At 44.4% G+C, this 25575-nt stretch overlaps 1 protein-coding gene across 1 annotated transcript; it reads left to right on the forward strand.

Moving 5' to 3' along the window:
- Positions 1–25502, forward strand: RRP15 (ribosomal RNA processing 15 homolog). Its single transcript, XM_084773655.1, has 5 exons — positions 1–201; positions 9155–9423; positions 11563–11660; positions 12813–13011; positions 25168–25502. The coding sequence occupies exons 1-5, from the start codon at positions 57–59 to the stop codon at positions 25300–25302; spliced, it is 846 nt and encodes a 281-aa protein (XP_084629781.1). The 5' UTR covers positions 1–56; the 3' UTR covers positions 25303–25502.
- The last annotated feature ends 73 nt before the right edge of the window (positions 25503–25575 follow it).

The raw sequence follows: 25575 nt of genomic DNA on the forward strand, positions 1-25575 counted from the left end.
CGATTCTTTTGTTGCAACCCGACTGAATTATCAGGTGACACTTCCGGAGAGTCCAAATGGCTGCGGCCGCTGAAGACACACGTGTGAGCGCCGGGAAAAAGCTGAAGCGTTCCCTGAAGAAAAAGAAAAAGATTAAAATGATAGCCAAGGCCGCAGTGTCGAAGCTGGAAGATGAGCTCAAAGACTCTTCGGACGGAGAAGGTATTGTGGTCGGGCTGAGCGCCCCAAGGCAAGGGCTCGGTTTTTTCGTGTTTGGTCTGTGGGGCAAGCGAGATTGGGCGAGGGGACTTGCTCTTCAGAGGCTCCTCGCTGTCATGTTTAATTTTGTGTTTCCACTCAGTCAGCTGTCACTAAGGTTGGCCAAAGTGCCTATGCCAATGAGAAACTTAATAGGAAAGGTAGAAATAATGACGGGCAGCACACAGATTAAGAGCAGAAGGAGACGGGCGGATGATAACTCCAGTGCGGGTCCCGTTCCTGCTTAGAAGTGGAGTTAAAACAAGATTAATTTTCTCAGGTCAAAGCAAAGGCTTAGGGCGTCTGCCAGAGAAGAATCAAAGTTGGTATTGAACATTTTGCACTTTTCTTCCCCTGCCCTCCCCACGAAATGTTCACGTCTTTAAGATGAGAGGATTTATCTCTTTTTGTGCTTTGAGCCGGTCAGCTTGTAAGCGTTTATCGGAAAATAGAAAAGGCTGTAAGAGCAATGTCCACGAGCTTGTATTTGGAACCCCAAGCAAAGCGTGAAAGGAAGGGTCCCAGTCGAAATAATGGGTGGAATAGGCTCAGTGATCGAGGCGCCCAAGAGGAAGAAATACTATTTCTGTGCAGCGGGGAAATGTGAGCGTTTGGGAGTTTTGTGGTAAAGGAGAGAAACAATATTAACATGTGATAACAGTTTGAGAATGGAAGGAAGGTGTGTCTCGGCAGTTCTCTCACCGTTGTGTGTCTAACCTTGATGCTGCTTTTATTTTATTTTATTTTTCAAGACAGGGTTTCTCTGTGTAGCCTTGGCTGTCCTTGACACACTTTGTAGACCAGGCTGGCCTTGAATTCACGATGATCCGACAGTCTCTGCCTCTGGTGCTGGGATTAAAGGTGTGCCCCACCACACCCACCCGGCTCTTTTTTGTTTGTTTGTTTTTGTTTTTGAGGATGCTGCTTTTAAACTTCCATAGTTCTTGGCACCAGCTTCTTAGTTTAGAAGAAGCAGGCATTTGCTTCCTGCGCTCCAGTTACTGTTCATGTGTGGCCGACCCACATTTCATGTGTGTCTGATTGTGTCAGGTTTTCATGACCCAGTGGTTTCACATCCCAGAATAACATTCGGGGTTTTAGCTTGCACCATGAGGCTTATCTCCTCTCATCATGTGCCTTTCTGCCCTTTGATAATTGCTATTTTCTGTTCGTACTGTGTGCTTACCACATTGAACATGCTCTCACCCTGGAGTTCTCGGCCTTTTGCCTTTACTGCTCACAGGACTCTGCAAATGCTTGCATGTCCATCTAATTTTTATTGATGTCAGTGTCTGATCCAGTGCTTTGTGAAAGAGATTGGTCCTTAAGTTTCTACACTTTCACTTTGTGGCTTAATGTCCTGCTTTCTTTAGACCTGCTATTATTTTTAAACTATAGGTATGTGTTAAGTGTGGGGGTATGTGAATGTGGGCGCAGGTGCCAGTAGATGCCAGAGGTCTCAGATCCCTCGGAGCTGAAGTTACAAGTGGTTGTTAGCAGCCCAGTGTGGATGCTGAGAAAGGGTCTTGGTTCCTCTGGAAAAACAGCGAATGAACTCAACCACTGAGCATCTCTCAGTTCGACCCTGCTCTTTTTAAACATCCACTTTTCAGATCTTCTAAGGTGTGTTTGCTGTTTGAAAGTTCCATAAGTGTGCAGATAGTTGAACAGATGAAGCATTACTGTCTAAGAAAAAGAAAACACCTACGTTTTTTAAAGCAAGGCATCAGTACTGCTTACAAATTTGGGTGGAAATTTGATTTCTTTACTCAAGTACTGGATACTTCTAAGGGGAAACCTTTTCAGGATAAATACTGATTAGGTTTCTAAAGTTCTTGTCTGTTACAGATCATGTGTCAAAGAGGCCTCTGAATAATATGGAAAGCTAACTATCCAATGAATGTTTGTACTCTGTTACAGTAACCTTCTAGGCACTGACTTGAAGGATGAATAATTTCTGTCCTTAGAGTTACAGTTTCAAGGAAGACAGATAGGGACACAAGAAATGGTCAGGATGGAGTGTGTCTGATGACTGCCAAGTGTGGGAGTGTATGTATTGTTCAAAACAATGTTATGGTATGTGAGCTTGCAAATAGAGAACCCACAGTTAGAAGTTGACTTGTATCCTCCTGTGGGTTGGTAACAGCTTGTCTGCAGCTTCCATGATGATAACCACTTTTCAGGATTGGGTCTTCTCAAAGTCACTGGGTTACTAGGGCTCAGCGTATAGCTGTGCTTTTTTGCCACAAACATGGGCTCTTTCAGCTCCATTTACTAAGCCAACTCTTTTTTTTTTAAAAAAAAAATTTTTTTCTTAACCTAGAACCACATTCAATAGAGTTGTCATGTCTCGTTAGTCTCTTTTAAAACTTAAAATTACACTATGTATGCATGCATGCATGTATTTTTTAGGGGAAGTTGTGCCACAACAGCACACATGTGGAGGTCAGAGGGCAGTCTGTGGCATCTCTCTGCCATATGGGCCTCGAGGATTGAACTCCAGTCCTCACTTGATTTGTGGCAAAGATATTTACATGCTGAGCCATCTAGCTTGTTCTACTTTTGTTTTTTAATATTTATTTTTATTTATATGTGTGTTTGTCCCTGCCTGTGGGTATGTGCACACATGTGGAGGCCAGAGGCATTAGATCCCCTGGAGCTGTGAGCCTCCTGGCACGAGTGCTGGAGATGAACTCAGGTCCTCTGAAGAGCGCCAAATGCGCTTACCACCCCCTCCCCAACAAAACAGAACAGAACAAACCAACCCACAACTTTTATGTGTCTTTTATTGTGTGGTGCTTGGTATCAATCCATGTGGATGCGAGGTGAGCTCTCGCACTGACTATAATGCTCTCCATCCAGTTTTCTTTTTGAGCATTTAAGCCATATCTGTGACAGTGATAGAAATAATAAAGGGGCATTCATTTTGAAAATTTGGTAATAAAGGGTGGTTGGCCAATGCACATTCTTTGGTGTCACTCAGAATTGGATATTTAGCCTACGAAATGGTTGTTTTCCTCCTGTGAATTCATAGTCTTTCTGGAAAGGTGACCCACAGATTGTAGAGCTGTTACCGGCTTTTCAGGTGATAATAACTGCAAAACTGTAAAGCCTGAGGCCTCAGATATACAAGCAGTGGTGTGCAAGCTGCAGGCTTACGGTTAAGTTGTACTGGCCCATCTGTCAGGACATGCTTGACTTTCAGTGCTGAGGTCTCAAGCGATGACACTTGCCTCACAGAAAGCATGGGTTTGGCTTCTGTGGCTTGAGCTGTACTTGTCATGTTCTGGTTTTGATTTCTTATGACATCTTGTATAAGAAAGATAGGAAATTTTGCTTTTATGAAATATATTTTGCAGAAACTTTCAGATAGCTGAGACTGAGGGCTTGTTGACTTTGATGGCAGCATTGTCAGAAGTTAGCCTAGAGCCTGACTGATGCCTGTGTTGTGTTCAGTAGACTTTTATTCACTAAGATTGGAAAGATCTCTGTCCTCCCATTGATGGATGCCTAGGCTGATACCAGAACTTGGTTGTGGTAAACATGGGTGTGTAGGTGTCTCTGACTTTCATTCTGGGTCAAATTCTGGATTCTGGGTACTGGATCTTAGTTCAGTTTTAAATTTTCATTATTATAATATCTGCCTTTATTTAGGATGTAGTATTTCTAGCAGTAGGAAACAGAATTTGTCTAACATTATCATGTATCACCTTTTTATGGTCCATGGATTTCAAAATGTTAAAATTAGCAAAAGTTTTAACTTTTTGAAGAACACCCATATGAATTTTTATAGGTACTACCAATTTGTATTTCTACTGATAGTAGGTTTTTTTTAGATTGGATCTCATAAGCCCAGACTTGCTGTGTGTCTGACAGTGGCTTCCAACTGCAAGTCTTCCTGTGTTTCTTCCCGTGTTCCCTCCCGTCTCTGGCCTTCCAGTGCCAGCTTATGTGGTTACTTTTGGTTTGATGATATTCTGACTGGAGTGAGATGGAATATTACTGGAGTTTTGACTTGTATTTCCTTCATGGCAAAAGATAATAGTGTGGATTTTTTTAATTGTATTTTTGTCTATTGGTACTTCTTCACTTGAAAAGTGTCTGCATAGTCCATTTGCCTATTTATTTGGCATTATGGGATGGGATTATTTGCTCCTTCAGCACTGTAGTGTTTTGAGTTTCAAGAATGTATTTTAGCTGTAATCCTGTACCAGATGTGTGCCTGGTGAAGATTGCCCGACTCTGTGCCCTCTCCCTTCCCTGTGCAGATGTGTGCCTGGTGAAGATTGCCCCGACTCTGTGCCCTCTCTCTTCCCTGTGCAGATGTGTGCCTGGTGAAGATTGCCCGACTCTGTGCCCTCTCTCTTCCCTGTGCAGATGTGTGCCTGGTGAAGATTGCCCCGACTCTGTGCCCTCTCTCTTCCCTGTGCAGATGTGTGCCTGGTGAAGATTGCCCCGACTCTGTGCCCTCTCTCTTCCCTGTGCAGATGTGTGCCTGGTGAAGATTGCCCCGACTCTGTGCCCTCTCTTCCCTGTGCAGATGTGTGCCTGGTGAAGATTGCCCGACTCTGTGCCCTCTCTCTTCCCTGTGCAGATGTGTGCCTGGTGAAGATTGCCCGACTCTGTGCCCTCTCTCTTCCCTGTGCAGATGTGTGCCTGGTGAAGATTGCCTGACTCTGTGCCCTCTCTCTTCCCTGTGCAGATGTGTGCCTGGTGAAGATCGCCCGACTCTGTGCCCTCTCTCTTCCCTGGGCAGATGTGTACCTGGTGAAGATTGCCCCGACTCTGTGCCCTCTCTCTTCCCTGTGCAGATGTGTGCCTGGTGAAGATTGCCCCGACTCTGTGCCCTCTCTCTTCCCTGTGCAGATGTGTGCCTGGTGAAGATTGCCCCGACTCTGTGCCCTCTCTCTTCCCTGTGCAGATGTGTGCCTGGTGAAGATTGCCCGACTCTGTGCCCTCTCTCTTCCCTGTGCTCATTCTCTCCTTTGCTGCAAGAAGCTTTAAAATTCGTGTCGCCTCAATTTTCAGTTCTTCCTACTACGCCCTGAGCTGTTGGGGTCTTATTTGGGAACTCCTTGCCTGTGAAATGAAATCTTGAAATGTGAAACCTGGAACTGGAGTTATAGGTGGTTTGGAGTCTTTTTTTTGAGGGGTGGGGGGCAGGGAGCAGGTTTTGAGATAGGGTTTCTCTGTGTAGTTTTGGCTGTCTTGGACTCACTTTGTAGACCAGGCTGGCCTCAAACTCACAGATCCACCTGCCTCTGCCTCCCTGAGTGCTGGTGATACAGGCGTGCATTGTGAACCTTTTGATGAGAGTGTTAGGAACCATACCTGGGTCCTGTGCAAGATTAACCACTGAACCATCCCCTAAGCCCATACTTTTTGTTTTGAGACATGGTTTCACTAGGTTGTACAGGCTAGCCTTGAACTCATTGAGTAGCCTAGGCAATCCTTGACCTAGCAGTCCATCTGCCTCAGCCTTATACCATTTGACCCAGGACATTCCTATGGAATTGTCCTTGAACTGCCTGGATTAAGTGGATAATTTGTTGGTTCAGATACAATGTATACTTGATTCTTCAAGTTGTAGTTTAGCGACAAAAATGACACCCTTTCTGCCCCCAGCAACTTCCCTAATAAGTAAATGGCTTCTGTTGAACTGTTGTCAAGTATGAAAGCAATGGCTGTTGATGCCAGGTATTATGAGGGAAGGAAGGTGGGGCTAATTGAGTTACTACATCAATAGAGGATATTCAGGCATGTTCAGGTACCATGATAACCAGAGAAACTGTCCTCTGACAGTGTCATAGGAAGGTGAGTGGTGATGTCATTGCTAGACAGTAAAAAGAAAAACCTGAATTGTCTTGGCCAGTATATGAAAAATGGCTGTCCACTTTTCACATAGGACTTTGTAACTTCATCCACTTTAGAAATCCTAGAGATAGCCTTTAATTTTTGATGAACTGCAAAGCTGCATTTAAGACCTAATAACCAGCTGGGAGTGGTAGCGTAGACCTGTAATCCCAGCACTCAGGGAGGCAGAAGCAGGAGATCTCTGTGAGTTCGAGGCTAGCCTGGTACACAAAGTGTGTGATGCCAGCCAAAGCTACACAGAGAAAGCATGTCTAGAAAAACAACAGAACAAAACAAAAAACCCAAATAACAACAACAACAATACACACTCCCAAAAAAAGAAAGAAAAAAGAAAACCTATTAACCTAGCAAATAAATGTGCTTTCTATAAAATTGTAGTCTTCTTTATCACTTAAGTTACTTAAAATAGCAAAACAACATGTGTAAAAAATGAAGTACACCTTAGACAGCCCTGTGTGAGGGTAAGCAGTTTATGGCAGATTATTGTCTTACTTTCCCAAACCTTCCCCTCTTCCCCATCCCCCGTCCTTTCTTAGCACATCCACAACTTATTGAACATCCTTTATATGATAAGTGAGTTTCTCAGGGAGAGAAAGCTTCATTGCTTCTCTTTTTCTCCATTCATGGATGCTCAGAGTGTGCAAGTTTTTAAACGTGTGTTTGTCTCCTGGTGGAAACTTGCCTGCCAGTCACTAATGATATCTGGGCTGAGGAATTGATAGGTAGGCAAGTTTGTGAGGCTGCTGAGGGTCTGGGAGAGTAGCACGTGGGAAGTGTGCATGTATTACGTTTAAGATGATTAGAATTTAAGAATTTAGCCGGACAGCCATGCTGGACATACTTGAAGCAGGAGAGCAGCGGTCAGTGGCTTGTGTGTGTGACTGATGTGGAGCATTGCCATTGTTGGGATTTCTGTCATTATTTGCAGCAAACATCCTCTATAGTTCTTCCTTGGTTTTCAGATTTTTAAAGTAAAATGCAGGAGTCATGTATAAAGGACTTCAAGGATGTTTTTGTCTAGTGATTTCCAGTCGTGTGTTAGACAACTGTTTACTTTTACTTTTCACTGCTAAAGATTGGTTAGCGAACAATTGCCAAAGTGTTGTGTCAGGATACAGTTAAAACTGACGAGCCTATTCCTCCTGGTTCTCGTGGTGATGATCTTCAGTGTCCTACAAGCAAAGTCCATTTCTGTTTCTTTGTGTGTACGTGCTGGTATGATCTTATTAATTTGGCATTTTTAATTTGTTTATACAGAAGGCCATCATTTCCATTGGCAGCATCAACCCTCCTAGCTTGTGCTTCTTTAAAAAAATAAAATAGGAATCTTTCAGTTTCCTGTGTTCCCTGTCTTTCTTTGTGTGTTTGCTTCATATATGTGTTCTCTTACCCCTAGTAAATGCCTTTCTTTAACTGCTGGGGGAAAAAAAATCACTTTTCCAAATTCTTTTGGAATTATTTTTACTGGTATGGTGAACTCAGGCTGTATAAAATAATGCTGTAAGCTTTTCATAATTGAGTGCATACTGTGTGTGTTGTATTACTCTGGCCAAGGCCCACACCACAGTAACACAGACAAGTCTCAGTGGTGAGTTGCAGTGGCTTATGAGGGCTCCTTGGGGCCCTCGTACAGGTGCATCATGATGGACACTAGATGTCAGTGTTGTAGCTCTTACATTTTTCTAGGAGCTGGTAAAGCCTTTTCTGCTCCTGATGCCCCAGGTAGTGCTGGTGCTTAACGTTTAGTAGTGTCTCTTTACATCTGGTTAATGCTTACTAAAAAAGGATGATTTTAAAAATTGTTATTAGCTTCCACAGTGCATTATTTAAATGTTAATATGCAAGATCCTCAGATATGCTTCTGGGGAGAAGCTGTGTGGCCGTCAACTGTATACAGTTGTCGCTGCATTGATTACATTACCCTGTGCAAACTTTGCTGGGGTCATCCTCATTCCTTATCTGGAAATCAAGGAGGTGCTCCAAAAATTCAGCTCAGTTGATCAATATGCCACTTAAAGTTTTCATAGTGCATGTAGTGTTTGGGATTTTGATTTTTGGGTTTAGAGATCCCCAGCTTGTATTATTTGAAAGTATTGAAAGTAGTAACTGAAGGTTGTGTGCTATAATCAGTCCCTTGATAAAAGATCTAGTCAACAGTTTAGTTTGATTTGTGGCTTAAAGTCTGAGAGCATTCCAAAGTCTGCTACAGTGAGGAGATGCCAGGACTGTATTAAGTAGGGAGGGATGGGGAATTCTCGCCTAGGTTTTTTCTTCCTTCTTTTTAGAGTTACGGTGATTGTCTCCTGATACAAGGGAACTGCTGGATGAGTCCCAGTCGTTGATCACTAATGTTGGTATTTTGCTACTTTGATAAATAAGTTTGAGGTAATAGTTTCATTTTGTTTTTTAAACTAACCTTTGGGATACATCTTGACAGGAGTCAAAGAAAGGACCTTTGTTTTTCTCAAAGGCAATTGCTGCCCCTGTTTTACTCTGAGAACTTCTCAGCTGCCTTCTTAGCTCTTTTTACTAGAATGTACCTCAGGCCACTCAGTTGTTGGGCAATTTCCCCTTTGAAGTGTTTTCCAATGACTTCAGGGGGTCCTGAAAGAGCCCAGGTCCTGAGGCCCACCCTCCAGCTGCTCAGCAAGCTTTGACAGCTAAGCCCCACCTGTGCACCATCCCTGCTGTCCTCTGACCCTGCCACTTGGAATTTGTGTGAGGACCTAGTTTGGCTGCAGTGTCTGTTGGTGCTGGGCTCTGATTACACCCCTGAGCATGCTAAGTCAGCTGGGAGGGGAGCTTATTACTCAGCACAGCAGTTCAGTGTCTTGAGTGGATCATCGGTTTTGTTTGAGTGGAGGGAGCAGCTGTTGGATTTACCTCTGCTGCCTGGCTCTTGAAGCCACTTGGACGGCTCTGTCTGTGTTGTGTACTGGTGTCCAGTGCTGTTAGCAACACAGGGAATCCTGGTGCTCCTTATGGAGTGTGTGTGTGGGGTAGGGTACATCCGCACTTAAGGTTAATTTATTTTTACTCTTAGGGTCACTAGGAAGCTGTGAATCAGACATGGACCAGTCAGATGATGGAGCTATAGAAGCCGACAGTGAGGACAATGTTGAATCCTGTGAGGAAGAAAATGAAGACGCTGCAGAACCAAGTGCTGGAACTAATTCAGGCTGGGCAGATGCCATGGCCAAAATCCTTAGCAAAAAGACTCCTAAAAGTAAACCCACCATCCTCACCAAAAACAGAGAGCTCGAGAAGGAGAAGGAGAAGCTAAAGCAGGAGAGGGTGGAGAAGAGGAAGCAGGTGTGTCTGTCCACCTGTCTGTGCTGTTCTTTACAGTTTGTCCCAGAAGCATCTGGCTGTAAGGGCTTCTAATGGGGGGGGGGGGGGGGCGAGGTGGGGCAGGATGGGTTAGCAGGTTAATTGAGCACAGCCTTACATGGAGTGGGTTAGCAGGTTAACCCTACATAGTCTTATATGGGGTGGGTTAGCAGGTTAACTCAGCATAGTCTTATATGGGGTGGAGTATCAGGTTAACTCAGCATAGTCTTATGTGGGGTGGAGTATCAGGTTAACTCAGCATGGTCTTATGTGGGGTGGGTTAGCAGGTTAACTCAGCATGGTCTTATGTGGGGTGGAGTAGCAGGTTAACTCAGCATGGTCTTATGTGGGGTGGGTTAGCAGGTTAACTCAGCATGGTCTTATGTGGGGTAGGTTAGCAGGTTAACTCAGCATGGTCTTATGTGGGGTGGGTGGGCAGGGTTAAAGCCAGCACAGTCTTATGTGGTCGTCTGAGCAAGCCCAGCCAGCCCCACTGTGTAAATCTGAACATTGAAGTGGGTACAGTTCAGAATGGCTGTTTTCTGTCGATGAGCTGAATTCTTGTCTGGTTAATTGCTGCTGATGGAATTAGTCTACTTTAGCCTTGACTGAAGACCTAAATTTACATAGAAGTTGGCTATTTTACAGTATAAAAGAAGCTATAGTGAGGTTTTCATGTCCCCTGTACTACAAGTATCAGTATGTCAAAAATATTTAGTTATAAAATAGGTGTTTTCTAATGAAAAAAAAGTAACTTTCTATATTTTACTTACAGTCTAGAAGTAGTAACTTCCAAGGAGTGGTCTCCAGGTAAAGAAGAAAGAAGTAGGCTTGAGTTAGATCCAGTGCTCTCTGTGGCTGCCGTGCCCTCCTCACTTTGGCTGCTTTGCTTGACACCTGCACACACAGGTGTGCTCATGCGGAAGCTTCTTTTTGTCTCTAAATCTTATAGAGAGCTTTTCAGTTGAAATTTGAATATTTATTTACTAACTGGGAAAGGCTAGGAAAAATTTTTTAAATGGCAGAAGCTGTAATTACATCTAGTCTCCAAATTTCAGGGAGGGAGTGAGGGACAGAGACACTCCAGTGCAGAGAGCACACAGAAGCACACTTGGTGTTAGCCCAGAGCACATGGAAGCGTGCTTGCTGATAGCTGCAGTGGCTGCCAGGACTGTCTGTCTGTACAGTGTCAGGTGGCAATGCCATGTAAAATGTTGAGGTTTGTTTCTCACCTTGTGTGGTAATGAGTCTGCTGACTTTAAAATGCACCAATTTGGAGACGAATGTTTTTTCCAGAGGAGCCAGGCCAGGTCCTGTTGTCAGGGCAGGAGCATTAGCTTTGTTCTAACACCAAGCGATGGGGTAGAGAAAAGCTGTCATTTAGCCACCATTCTTGGTGGCCTCTCAGAGTGGTTCATCCGGTCAGTATCTGTCAGCTTGGGAAACAGACCTACCAACCAGTTTGTCAAATCAGGCACCTGGGTTCAGGCTGTTGCTCAGAGAACATTTACACTAGCTTGGGTATTGCCTGTGGGCTTTCTTTTTCCAGCTCCCTTAAGTGTTTGCACAGTAGTGGGAAATCGGTTCACTTGAGTTTGTGACTAGAAAGGCTGTGTGTGATGAGAGCATTGGTTAGATGTGCCAGGAGGGGAAAATAGGTTTCATGATTTTATATAAAGAGAAATGGGCAAAGTGTGAATATCTGTTATGATATTGTTCTATTCAAAGCTGGCACAGACTTGATCCTGAGAGCAGAGTCCTTGGGAAGGCAATGGGTAGCTTAGCTTGCCTTTATCGATGTGGGCAGTGCAATGTTGGGCATCCCACTGCCTCAGGTGAGTGGCTGGCTCACCTGCTGCACACTGCCTGGCTGGCTGTACTGGCAGCTCTCCAGAGCCTGACGCCAGGGAAGCTCTTAAAGACCCTGCATCTCACATGACACAGGAGTGCTAGCCAGAGGCTGTCAGAGCTGAGCCCCTGAAGCTGGCTTTTAAAAACAGCCTCTGTGACACATGGGGCTGGGCCTTATCACCGCTGCCCCTTCACAGAGTGCCTTATCAAAGTTTGCTGCACGTTGAAAATTGCTTACTATTCTGTCACGTAACTGTATTTATAACACAGCTCGATAAGAAGCGGGAGTGGGAAATGATGTGCAGAGTGAAGCCAGATGTTGTCAAAGACAAAGAGGCAGAGAGGAACCTTCAAAGGATTGCGACAAGGTAAGACAATGCTTCCGCCTTTAAAACAAGTACACGCTTTGGTAGTCATCTCCTGTGGTCAGATTGGATTCCTAAGTTCTGCCATCTTAGAGCCTTCTAAGCTCTGCCATCTTTGTCAAGTGACTCACCTCCAACCTGCTGTTAGACTTTGGAGGTGTCACTAGGCAGAGCTGTAGGACGCCAGATGTGTTTAATAGTTGTGGGGATGGTGTAGTCTCTTCTGATGCTTATCTAAATGCATGGTGCTGGGTTTGTTCTCTTGCATTGTATTTACAGGGTGATATGCCACACATTATGCTTTCCCGTAGCCTTGTGTTCCCCAAGCATGAGCACCAAACATTTGTCACTTTCTGTATCTAGAGCTGAGTAGGCTATGGTCTCTTCTGTGTGATTGCTTCTGCTTCTCATCTATAGAAATGAGTCTAGTGAAATGAAATGTGTTCTGTGTATGATGACGTCCATGGGAGTTGGGGGACTGGGAAAGGCTTCACAGGAGGAAACATACATCGCTACTTACAGAGCCAGGGGTCTTTGGAGCACGCCTTTGATCCCAGCACTCGGGACAGAGGCAGGTGGATCTGTGAATTCAAGGCCAACCTGGTCTACAGATTGAATTCCAGGACAGGCAGGGATATACAGAGAAACCTTGTTTTAGGGGCAGGGCGTTGGGGGAGCATAGCTGTTCGTTCAGTAGAGTGGTTTTTAACTTCTGGTTAACAGATCATCCTGGCCATTTTATGATCTGTGTGGGAGCTACATAGTGAGACGTGGGAATCTGTGTACACTGTTGAATGTCTCTGCCTCAGCTTATCTGTTATTTCTAGCCTGTGAGGACTCCTGGAAATTGAAACAAAATGGTCATTTTAGTTTGAAAAAATCTAAACTGGGTTTTCAATAGCTCCATAACCAATATTATTTTAAAATAACTACACAAAAATTCATCTTATTGGCACATTAAGAAGACAATTCATTCATAGATTCAATGTGTTTTAAAGTAAAAGTAAAATAAGCTAATTACCTTATTTGACTACAAAAGACAGAACCCATGAAGTCCCTGCACTGCGGACTAAGTAGACCCGAGAATGCGTGCCTCCTTTCTATCTAGATGGTGTAGGAGCTGTCCATCTCACGTTGCCCTGTGTTCTACACTAGGGGTGTGGTGCAGCTATTCAATGCTGTTCAGAAACACCGAAAGAATGTTGGCGAAAAAGTTAAGGAGGCAGGGGGCTCCATCAGGAAGCAAGCTAAGCTGATGTCAACTGTTTCCAAGAAGGATTTCATCAGCGTTCTTCGCGGAATGGATGGTACAAGTGAGAACAGCCCTGCTGGGAAGACCCTCAAAGCCAGACAGGTAAGGCTGCGTGGTAGGGAACCTTGGCGCTGAGCACTGTCAAAATTTTGAGATGGAGAAACAGCACACTGCAGAGTCAGAGTTCTTCAGGTCTCATTACTACAATTCCTGACTTCCCACACCCTTTTTAGCTTCATGAGGATGGGAGCTACCGGTCTCTACTTGTGGCTCTGATTGACACATGATACTCATACATATTAGGAGCTACAATGTGATGTGGTGTTTTGTCACTTGTGTACAAATTGGCAGTGATTGGGTCATATCCACTGCCTTAAACATTCTTCTTTCTTTTCTTAAATGGTGAGTACAAGTGACTCCCCCCAGGTATCTGTTGCGTCACACAGTCTGTTACTCTGCAGAACTTCATCCTCCTGTGATTACAGCCATTAGTCAGCCATCCCCATTGTCTCCTTGGGCTTCAATAATCACTACTTTATTCTCAGTTTGTATGAGATGACTTTAAAATTCCACAAAAGATTGTGTACTGTCTTCTGCACCTGACTTACATCATGGAACAGTGTCCTCTAGCACAAAGCCGGGGTTCATCCTGTGTTTGTTTGAATAGCACTCCATTGTAACGTAAGTTAAGCCATAACATTGATATGACACATGTGTATAGGTTATATTATATTTTCTTTATCCATTGGCTGTTGATGGGTATTTAGATTTACTCTATATCCTGACACTGAAGTGTTGCAATAAACGTGGGGAGATAAGATTTCATTGACATATTGACTTCAGTTATTTCCCCCCCTTCCTCCTTCCTCCTCACCTTGTCTTTCTTACTCTCTTCTGCTAGGAGCCAAACCTAGGCTTATGCATGCATCCTAGGCCAGCACTCCACCACTGAACTACATCCCAGCCCCTGACCTCATTGTCTTTGTGTGAATGTTCCGGAGTGAGGTTGATGGAAAGTGTTGTGGTTGATTGAACAATCTCCATCCCATTAGGATGACAAAGAGAAATGCTGGCTCTGAAAGGAACATGCAGTTGGGACAGCAGGACAGCCATAACCATTATGAGAAAGTGTCTCTAGCAGCAAAGGAACCATATAGTGTACGTGTAGAAAATGGTTCTCCTTTGGGCTCTTATTTTGAGGTGTGTATGAGAAGTAGTTCTAGTAACATGGGCAGCACTTGGAGGGTTTACACTTACGTCTTAGGCTGTGTTCACACTGGCAGCTTTGTTCCTTAAGACTCAAAGATAGATTTAGTAGCATTAGAAGGCAGAACTCCTGGGAAGTGGGTAATAAATACTTGCTTTTCCTTCTTTTTTGTTACTTTCAGAGTAATTTTTATGGATGCTTATATCCATGAGCTAAGAAATCCTGACTATGCCCTACGATTTGGACTTGCTTTTGGCTTTCTTTCCCATATCAGTTACAGGCACAGGACTAGATTTAGCATGGGATTAGTGGACGCTTGGAGGCTGTGCTGTAGAAGTGGCTTGCACTAGAGTGGCTGCAGGCCGCCAGCTCTCCAGCACATTTTCTTCTCATATTTCTGTTGTTCTGTTTTTGAATGTTATACTTGAGTTTAAATCTAATTATTAAGGGCTGTGCTGCTTGTGATAGCAAACACTTATTGATGCCCAGTTGGTACTGCGTTATCCTGTGTCTTTTAAAGTCTTACACTAAGTCAGTGTTCTCTGCTTCCTTAACAGCTAGGCTGTGGACGGACAGGCAGAGCTGGGCTGTTGATGGACAGGCAGAGCTGGGCTGTGGACAGACAGGCAGAGCTGGGCTGTGGACAAACAGGAAGAGCTGAGCTGTGGATGGACAGGCAGAGCTGGGCTGTGGACAGACAGGCAGAGCTGGGCTGTGGACAGACAGGAAGAGCTGGGCTGTGGACGGACAGGTAGAGCTGGGCTGTGGACGGACAGGAAGAGCTGGGCTGTGGACAGACAGGAAGAGCTGGGCTGTGGACGGACAGGAAGAGCTGGGCTGTGGACGGACAGGAAGAGCTGGGCTGTGGACGGACAGGCAGGGCTGGGCTGTGGAGGGACAGGCAGAGCTGGGCTGTGAAGAGACAGGCAGGGTTGGGCTGTGTATGCACAGGAAGAGCTGGGCTGTGGATGGACAGGCAGGGTTGGGCTGTGGATGAACAGGAAGAGCTGGGCTGTGGACGGAGAGGAAGAGCTGGGCTGTGGAGGGACAGGCAGGGCTGGGCTGTGGACGGACAGGCAGGGCTGGGCTGTGGACGGACAGGAAGAGCTGGGCTGTGGACGGAGAGGAAGAGCTGTTTTCTGTAGAGGACCGCCCCCCTCATTTCAGTCTGTATAGGTTTCTTTTGAACCCTCTGATTTTATAGAAACAATGTCTGCTGCACTGGGGTAAGCTACTTTGTACCAGTGTTCCTGGAGGTGGGTGTCTACTGCTGTTTGTATAGACTATCAGCCACTGCTCTGTCCTGTTAGTCACCCAGCCTCTGCTCACCCTGACTCCCATCCAGAACGTGATTTGAGTCTTGGCTCTCACTTAGCCATCACTGTCCCCGCTGTGATTGGCTGCCGCACTTTTACCCAGTGTATTTTTAACATTATAATTAGTGATGCACATTAGTTGTGCACACTTGGGGGCTTTACATGTTCTCCTATATGTATGTGGTGTGCACTTATTGTGGCTGTTCTCCTGTCCACCCTCTCTTGCCCTTCCCCTCCCCTTTTCCACAGTAGTTCTTTCTTTTGCCTTCAGGTCATTGTCAGGCTTCAGTATTTGGTTTCTGCATGTGAGAGAAAACATGCAGTAGCTGTGCCTCTCATCTGTTTCATGTCACTTGACTTAATGGTTAGATTTGCTCGCTACCTGCAAATAGCATACTTTTCTTAAGTCTGATTAATATGTACACATGCTGCATGCTATACATATCCTGTGTTTTGTTCATGTGTTTATTTCTTGATATGACTGATTTGGTACCCTGGCTGTTGTGAGCAGGGCTTCAGTGATTGTCTGTGATCCCTCCCCCTTCCCTGCCCACATCTTTTTTCTTGCTCTATGTTGATTTTTTCCCCTTTGTATAAATGAGCACAAGTTGCATGGCTGGATTATATGATAGATCTATTTCAAGAACCTCCATACTGCTTTCCATAGTAGCTATTCCAGTGTCTGTCCCCACCAAAAGCGTATAAAAGCTCCCTTTTCCACATCTCACCAGTATTTGTTATTTTTTGTCTTTGGGGAGTAGCCATTCTGACTGGGGGAGTTAGAATTTGAGGGCAGGTTTATTTGAACTTTATCAAGACAGGGTTTTACTGTGTAGCCCTGGTTTGCCTGGAATTCACTATGTACCACAGGCTGACTTGAAACTCCCAGAGATCTGCCTACCTCTGCCTCCTGAGTACTGGGACCAAACACACTACCAGGCCCATCTCCTTAGTGTACTTTTAACTTGGATTTCCATAATGACTAACAGTCTTGGACATTTTTCATATAATTATTAGCTATTTGTATTTGTTTTGAAGAGTTTCTGTTTATGTCAATCGTCTATTTAAAAAAATCAAATTACTTGTTCTTTTGCTGTGAAGTTTTTGACATTAATCTTTTATTAGGTGGCTCTTGGGTAGACATCCCCTCCCTCCCCCTAGCATGTACTCTGTAGGTTTTACTTTTCACTCTGCTGACTGTTTCCAGGTCAGTATAGCAAGACCCTTTCTCATGACAGCAAGATCGGTTGGGTGTAAGTAGACCTGATTTCTGTTCTTTTGTCTTCTTTTGTCTGTTTTTAGTTATTGTCACTCTGTAGTGTGTAGAGCCAGGAGGGGGATTGTCGGAAACCAGAAAAGAACCAGATGGCGGAGGCAGGTGGAAGGGTGGATAGCTCACCTTCAGGTGGACATAATGAGGAGGTACATAGCTGGTTCACAGTATGGAGACGTAAAATGATCGTTTTTACTGTGGGAGGTGGTGTGTGCTCCCAGTTAAATTCAGAAATGAGATAGATGACATAATGACAAGTCAAAACTGGGGCGTGGAGAGAAGCATTTTCTAGTTGTAGGAATCCACAGGGCAGCAGCTGGGGGGAGGAGCATGTGGGTGTCTTAGTTTGTGTTTTAGTGCTGAGAAGAGACAACACGACCATGACAACTCTTATAAAGGAAAACATGTAGCTGGGGCTGGCTCATAGTTTCAGAGGTTTAGTCCATTATCTTCATGGCGGGAAGCATGCAGTGTGCAGGCAGACATGGTGCTGGAGAAGGAGCTGAGACGTCTCCATCCTGGTCAGCATGCAGCAGCAGAAGACTGTCTTCTACCCTGGGTGTAGGTTGAGCATTGGAGACCTCAAATCCCACCCCCACAGTGACACACTTCCTCTAACAAGACCACACCCACTCCAACAAGGCCACACCTCCTAATAGTGCCACTCTCCAAGGGCCAAGTGATCAAACACATGAGTCTATGGGGGCCATGTGGTAAGGCTGTGCCTGGCAGGAGCTGATGGGGTCTGCGAGTCTCCATGGGGCCCCTGAGTCTGTGGTGACAGCTGCATGTCAAGTGAGGCTGGAGGAATTGTGTCTTAGGAAGTGTTTCTTTCTCAGAATAAATTTAAAAGTTTCTGGGTTTCAAAAACTGCTTCTCCCTAAGTCGTAGGCCTTCCCCTGGCCTAGTTATATGATACCTCACATGGCCTCACATGGGCTCACGTGGCTGGGCACTTTGTGTATTGTGTTGTGGGAGCAGGGGTGGGAGGGAGCAGTGAGTGCTGTGTCTACAAAGTGTAACTTGTAAACTTTGGATAGTGTTTTTTTCCATTACAGGTTTAAGACTGAGAAGAGGTTAGTTATTTTACTTATTCTTAAACACTGTAATTATTTCTTTTGTACTTTTCTTCAAAAGCTAGTTAAACTCCAGTTAGTTTGTGAAACTCAGTTCTTTCCCCAAAGCCAGGACTTAATGTGCTGCGTTGTAAAGGAGCCTCTGTCTGTGACTATTAGGAAAGTGTTGCTGTGTGCAATTTCTGCCCTTAGTTACAGACTTTCTGCAAGATTTTCATTTATCAGAAATTGACACTATATCAGTTTCAGATTTGTTATAATTAAGCTACAGTGATGCTTTTGCAGAGGGGGGATGTGATAGCACAGCACAGAAATTTCCAGAATCATAGCTGGACAACAAATTTCAGTGCATATCTTTATGGGAAAAAGTCATTTGCTGAGGCAGGCTGTTTTTCTCTGGTTTTGTGATGTAAGGTATTTAAATGTTGAGCAGAGATGAGGGAGGGGGCTGCCTGTCTGATAAGGCAGTCCTGTAACATCCCAAGCATTGAGTGTGGAAAATCCCTTTGAAGAAACGGGCTGACTTGGTATCTCACAACCCAGACTGTGCATTGTTAGGTACCTTTAGAACACTAGGAAAGCCTAGGACCAAGGTCACACAAGTCTTAGGGTGGCCTCAGCATTTTCAGGACATTCCCATTTGCATGAAGGCATAGACTTCTGGGACTGGGAAGAGGAAAGTGTTGTGCTGTCCTTAGATTGCCCCTTGCAGGGCCACAGAACAGGACTTTACTCCCCTTTAAGATCTGCCGATGGAATGTGCGGAATGCCAACTTTGTAAATAGTTGAGCTTAATGTTTGTTTACTGAAAATGCTTAAGCAGTAGAGTTTAGACGAAGCTAGACTCCAAACTTGAAACCAAGGAACAGGATCTTCTGCGTTACTGTGGATGGGAACAGTTTAAAGTCAGTTTCTCACTGTGGCCAAATACAGTAGTTACGTGGAAGGACACTGGGACTCAGCCATGGTTCTAATGGGAGTAGGTTATATTTGGGATGGGAAGAGGGCTAAGTGTGCAGTAAGGACTAGTTGTCACGGAGCTGCTGTCAGGCGTCTGTCTTTAAGCTGAAATTAGTGGTGCCCTGTGAGAGGCAAGGCCTGGTCTTTTTGAAGGGTCCTGTGCGCGTGAGTCTTGTACCTGTGTCATAGGTTATAGTGCTGTATGGTGGCACATTGGACGTGTGGTCAGAAGGTGCCAGGTAGTCCCTGGCTAAAGGACTAATTACCCAATTTCCTTGGCATGGGTATGGTCTCCTCCCTAGCAGGTAGGCTGTGGTTTGGGAATGCGCACTAGGGAAGGAGCAAGTTTGGCTCACTGCCTCAGTAACATTAGCATCAGTTACTGACTGGTATTTGTGTGACACATGGTGTTGGAGGCTAACTGTCTCCTTTCAGGCCAGTTGACTAGATAGCTTTGGGGATGTGTCCAGGTTTCCAAAGCTGGGAATTGATGTCCCTCTCTTGCAGGCGCTACTCTCTGGACTACAGTGATTGTCCAGTGCTTCCATCCCTGGCGCGGGAGCTGCCGCCCTTTGACTTTTGTCTATCTTTTCAATGTCACAGATGCAGGACTCTTTAGTTGTTTAATGTTTGCAGTCAATTACCTTTATAATTTGAAACTTAACTTTGCCTGTGCCGCAGTAGGGATGCCTGTAACCTGACCCCCTGTGCCTGTTAGGCGTGGCCCTAGTTTTTATTTTAGGGTTTCATATTCTGGGACCTGATATCCAGCCCAAACCTTTGCTTCCACTCTCCTACTCCTAAAATCGCATTCTACAAGGAGGTCGAGAGGAGCAATCTATATTTTTTAGTCTGTTGAGTTTCATGTATAGTGGACTATATTCATATTCTTTATTTGGGCTCAGCATTGGAAAGCAGCCCTTTCAAACAGGTCTATTTACTCAGACTTTTCAGCAAACTTCATCTCCTTATTTCCACATATAAGTTCACAGTCTGCTCATTTATTTACAAATCTGGGTTTTGCTTTTATCTTGGGCAATACATAGGGACATGCTTTTAGTGATTAATTGGAAGAATATATTTTAAGTGTTTCAGACTTGTCATTTGATGTGCAGTGTGTAGAGCACACTCGAGAGATGCCTTGTTTGGCTTTTGGTTAGCTTAATGAACTTCATCAGTGGTGAGGACTGTGGAGCTGGATACGTGAATGTCGACTTGGGATAGAAGCTGGCACACACAGACCTGAGTAAGGACTGGTATTGAGTGTGGCAGAAGAGGAGGTCACAGCGGTTGCGGTTCAGTGGGTTCAAACAGGGCTCAGCAGAACCCGGGCTTCAGGGGTAACAGCTGTGGAGGGAGAGAATTAGGTTTTCTCTGAGAAGTACATACACTTAACATGTACTTAGATTATAAGTAAAGGTAGTTTAATTTCAGTAGTTGGACTTTTTTTGTCTGTCTGTCTTTCTGTCTGTCTGTCTCTCTCTCTCTCTGGTATTCTTTATTATGCCTGACTAGTCTCTTGGTCTTACAAAGTACCCATGTGAATGTGAAACTTCAAGTTTGTTTGCTTGCTTGTTTGAGGCAGGCTGACTTTGAGTTTATGGTCTTACTGTTTCAGCTTCCTGGGTGTTGGGTACATAGGCATGTATCTCCCTGCCTATCACAAAACTCTTGAAGGAGTTAACAAAAATGAAGCCTCAGTGAGCTTACTGCCTAGACTATTTATTACCTTGCAAAATTAGGCAAAATAAATTACAGCAAGACTGGAGAGATCTGAAAGGAAGTCACCCATCAGGGTACTTAGATGCCACTTACTAAGTTCTTTGAGGACCAGGGAGAACTGGCACTGCACTGTGTCTCTATGCTTGTTCCACCGTCTCCGTCTCTGTAATGTGGAGTCTAGTGTGAGGTCTTTGTGGGAGCTCTTGTGCACCGATGAGGGATGTTTCAGTCCTTATGACTAGTGAGGTGGTGGAATACCCTGCAGGATTAAAAGCCACTGTTGTTCGTTCCCACTTCTAAGAGGAAAGGCTGCATTTGCTATTACATGCATTTGCTGTGTCTCCTTCATCTCACAGGGAGAATGTTCACACAGCCTTACTTAAGTCTAGGTGGATAGCTGTAGTTGAAAATAGTTTGCTATTGGAATTTAGATGAAATTAGCCAGTACTAAATCCATTTAGTTTAGCTAAAATTAAAGTAAAGTTCAGTTATTAGATGAATTGATTGAAATAAACATGTTGATGACTACTAAATTTAGACGTGACTATTCTTTTTGTTCTTGTTATTCTTACGTACTCTTTTTTGGGGGTAAGATTTATTTATTATGTATACAGTGCTCTGCCTGCATTTATGCCTGCACTCCAGAAGAGGGCATTAGATTGCATTATAGATGGTTGTGAGCCACCATGTGGGTGCTGGGAATTGAACTCAGGACCTCTGGAAGAGCAACCAGTGCTCTTCACCTCTGAGCCATCTCTCCAGCCCCCAGGACCATTCTTTGAGGGTTTGTCTTTTTCTTTCTTCAAAATGGAATGAGGTAAACCACTTAATTATCTGCTGATAACTCCAGATCTTCTTCCTCAGCATTCGTTAGCCATCAGTGTGTCTGAAGCTACTAACACTGTAAGAGCTGGCTTTAACTTCCAACTGCACGGATTGCTTCTTAATGACCTTGATAGAGTATTTGTATAAAGCGTCCATTGGGGGCACTGTTCTGTTTCCTTGCATCACGTGGCTTTGTTCAGTACTCTCACCCATGGGCAAGTGTGTGGAGGCCAGAGGTAGATGATCAATGCTTCCTTCCCTAACAGACGGTCTCACTGAACTGGGGCCTCATCACTTGGGTCTTCTTGTCTTTGTCTTGTAGCACTAGACCATAGGCATATGCTGCCATACCCCACTCTTTTCCATAGGCACTGGGGATCTGAACTCGTGTTCTCTTGCTCAGTTAGTGTAAGCATGAAAAGTTATATTCAGGTTGCTTTAGGCTGTCTAATCAGTACAACCTCTCAGCAACTCTGAACACTGCATGATAGGTCTGGATGAAGGTGGGATGCAGTGCTGTAGTTTAGACATGGAATGTCCCCATGCCAGCCTTTGTTCTTGTGTTAACCTGTGATTATCTGGTTTATTGTTTCATTGTGGATGCTCTAAGTGGTATGCTCAATGGCTAGATTGTTTATGAAACCGTACAGTAGATGACGTTCATGAAAGCAGTGTAATTTGCCCAGATTAGGGCTGCCATAGAAGTTATCTTAAATGGACTGGGCACATAGCTTAGCTGGCATAGTACTTGACTAGCATGTGCAAAGTTCTGGGTTTTACCCCAGCCGTGGCATAAGCCACGTGTGCTGGCACATGCCTGTAATCCCAGTAGTCAGGGATGGAAGCAGGAAGATCAAAGGCTAGCCTGGCATACAGGAGGCATGTGTCCTCACCCCCAATAAACTTAAACATATTCGGGCATTGTCTGTATATTTTAGTGTTAGTTCTACTGTGTTGCCGATGGGAGATAACAGGTGGTAGAGCAGTGGGTTTTGGAGAGGATTTCATGGTAACACTTACTACGTGCGTAGTGTTCAAGGATGTGGACCTGGAGCATCTTGGACTGTGCTTCAGGGCTTACTTGTTCATGGACTTGGACAAGCTGTGTCACGTCTTGAGCCTCAGTTTCCTTGCATAAGATGGGATGGTAATTCCTACCTGGCAGGTGCTTAAAAGAGGAAGAAACATGGTTGTGCTGTGAAGCACCTAGTGAGAACATGCTGACAGTAAATAAGGTTAAAATGAGGCAGAGTCATTATGGTTAAAAACAACCAGAAGTGGGGGGTGGGGTCAGGTGGGGACAACAACAACAAACAAGAGATGCTCTTGGAAAGAACTTAGAGGAAACCTGAAAACTGTGGAAGTGATAATGCAGACATGCCTCCTCCACCATCTATCATCTATCTATCTATCTATCTATCTATCTATCTATCTATCTATCTATCATCTATCTATCATCTATCATCTGTCTATCTATCATCTGTCATCTACTTACTATCTATCATCTATCAATCAATCATCTATCTTCTCTCCTTTCCTCCCTCCTTCCCTTCTTCCTCCTTCTCCTTCTTCCTCTCCCCTCTCCCCCCTATTGTTTTGCTGTCCTGCCTTGTAAGATTTCTTTGAATTCATGTAGTCTTGGGAATCACATTTTTGGCCCCAAACTCAGTTATTTTAATATAAAGCTGGGTTTTGGTGCTCTTTGCCCACTCTGCAGCTTCTGCGCCAGGGCCCTCCATACGTTCCTATATTCCTGCTGAGATTTTATTTTATTTTTTTTAAAATAGAAACTCTATTCTCCTTTGTAGGAGACCCTTCGCTCTCACGTTGTTCCCTGGTTACCGTTCTGCTATTTAGATAATTTGCTGTGCCATCTGGAGTTGCTCTCACACTGGCGCCCACATGCCCTGGTTCTTGTATCTTGTCTCCATTCACTCTTATTGGTGAAGATGCTTTCAGGCTTTGTCAAATGCTGACAGAAGGACTGGTGGCTGGTGACAGCATCCTCTGTGTGCTTGTGTCTCTTGAAGTCGCTGTTGCAGGGCATGCCTTAGGCCAGATGTGGCGTGGTTTTGGCTCTTGCCTCCCTTGGCTGCCTTGACGCTGTCCTGCTTTGGCTCTTGTCCTCTGTAGAGTTCCTTTTGAGAAGGTGTAGCAGGAAATGACAGTTCTCTCCTCACACACCATGTGTGCGAGCATTGCATTCTAAACCATAGATTATGTCCTCTGTTCTGTTTTTGTTTTGTTTTTTCTCTTTTGAACTGCTGTTATGGAATCTCTTACACTGGTTCTGCCTTACTTTTTCTTCTGTTAATTTGCCTCTTTTTCTGTGTGATTTTCTTACTTGTATCTTCTCACCCTTGTCCCCTTAACATCGTATGTTTTAGTTTCAAGCCAGCCCTTGGCCACCTTTGGTGTTTCTAATGGCCACTTTAAAACTGTAGTGAACCTGAATTTCAGGTTGCCTATTCCTGTAGCCTAAACTTGCTATATTTTATTAAACAAGAATTTAAGCTATTCAAATTATAGACTACAAAGTGTGTTTAAAATGTAATTTTGAAAACCCTAAGACTATGTGGAATACCAGTCTGTCTTTCCTGACTCTCAAAGGATGTAACATGCCAGGAGCTTGAAATCACTGAGCAACCTTTTTTCACTGTATTTATGATTCTGTGGGAGAAAAAGCCTGGAATAGCAGCAGCGGAGCTTCAGTTTCAGAGGCTTAGCTGGAGACCTCAGAAGTCAGCAGGGAAGAGGGCCTGGCCACACCTGAGGAGGGCTCTGCCTCCTGCTTTGCAGATGACAAGCGTTGAACTGTGTCACAAGCGGCACAGTGTTTCTGGCTCCCAGTGCTGGCTAAGCAGTAGCACGGTATCTGATGCTAGAAGTACTGCATCACTACCCAGCCTGCTCAAGCTTGTATGCTGCCTTGTCTCTGGAGGTGCCTGGGGGCAAGCTGTGTGTCAGTATTTTGTACCACAAATCTTAATATGTAAATAGTGTCCTTAAAAAAATGACAAGCTTTAGCAGAGTATGTAATTACCTTGTGAAATCTTGCAAACATTTCGATGTCTTTTTTCTTTAAAATGCTTATTATATAGATGTAGCCCCCAAATGGGATAGATCTGCACAGACGAGCTGAAACACACATCCATGACTTGACAATGGTTAATAAATCATAGAAGTGTTTTGCAGTGCTTACTTGATGCCACAAGGTGGTGCTGTTGCACCTCCAAGGAAGACCATGTATTTAGTTAGCTCCAGGCATTACATTAGTCCTCTGAGTGCATGGAATGACTCTGCTACTAAGTTTGTTGCCTGCTCCAGTTATTTATAATTTTGGCATTTTATTAGTTTGTAATTCCGTGATTGTGTCAGGTAGTGAGACCTTATTTGTTCACATTTTTGCAAAGTCTGGATGAGGTACTGCATGGAGCACCAGCCTGCACAGCACTGGTTAGGTAGCATCTGAAGCACCTGCACAGCACTAGTTAGCTCCCTCTTCCCGAGTCAGTGTGGTTGAGGTTAAAGGTTAAACACTGTTTGTAGACTCCATTAGAACAGTTGCCAAGGGTTTTCTAGTGAGGTCTCACTGAGGGTTAGTTAATGTGTCCAAATATTTTTAAAATTGACACCAAAACTATATTTTACCAGATCTAAATTATTTTGCTTTCATGTTTAATTGGTAGAGTTGACAATTTCCACTTTACTCTGTATTTGTACATGTATGAGCACAGTATATAAAATCAATTTTATATTATCTTGGTTTAATCTCATTTAAAACTACATATTGAAACGTTTCTTGTGATGGGTACAGTTTTAACTTTTTCTTTCTGGTTAAGTTGATTTGTGACTGTCTGGCTCTGTACTTTCCCTCAGACTGAAGTGGAATCAGAAGAGGGCCCAGGGTGGAAGATCCTGCAAGATGATTTCATGATGGGAGCCAGGATGAAGGATTGGGACAAGGACAGCGATGAGCCTGCTGGTGGCAGGGCGGGGTCGGCCAGTGACTGAGCAGCCGGGAGCACCCAGCTCACCTTCAGCATTACTAACGCTTGGGAGCTGAGAGAGAGAGGCCACCTGCCAAGTGCCGTGACTTCCGGGGAACAAGTGCTCCATGCTCCTCTGTATGTGCAGACTGTAGTAAAGTTGTGTTTTTAATCCTTACATAACTGTAAACGTTTTTCAAAGAAACATTTCTTCTTGAGTAGTAAGATGCGCGTTTTTCTTTTGTTCAGACACATACTGATCACGCACCAGTGTTTCTGAAGTGCAGTCCCAGGTATA

Source organism: Acomys minous (assembly GCF_964271855.1).
Source record: "Acomys minous genome assembly, chromosome: 1".
NCBI lineage: Eukaryota > Metazoa > Chordata > Mammalia > Rodentia > Muridae > Acomys > Acomys minous.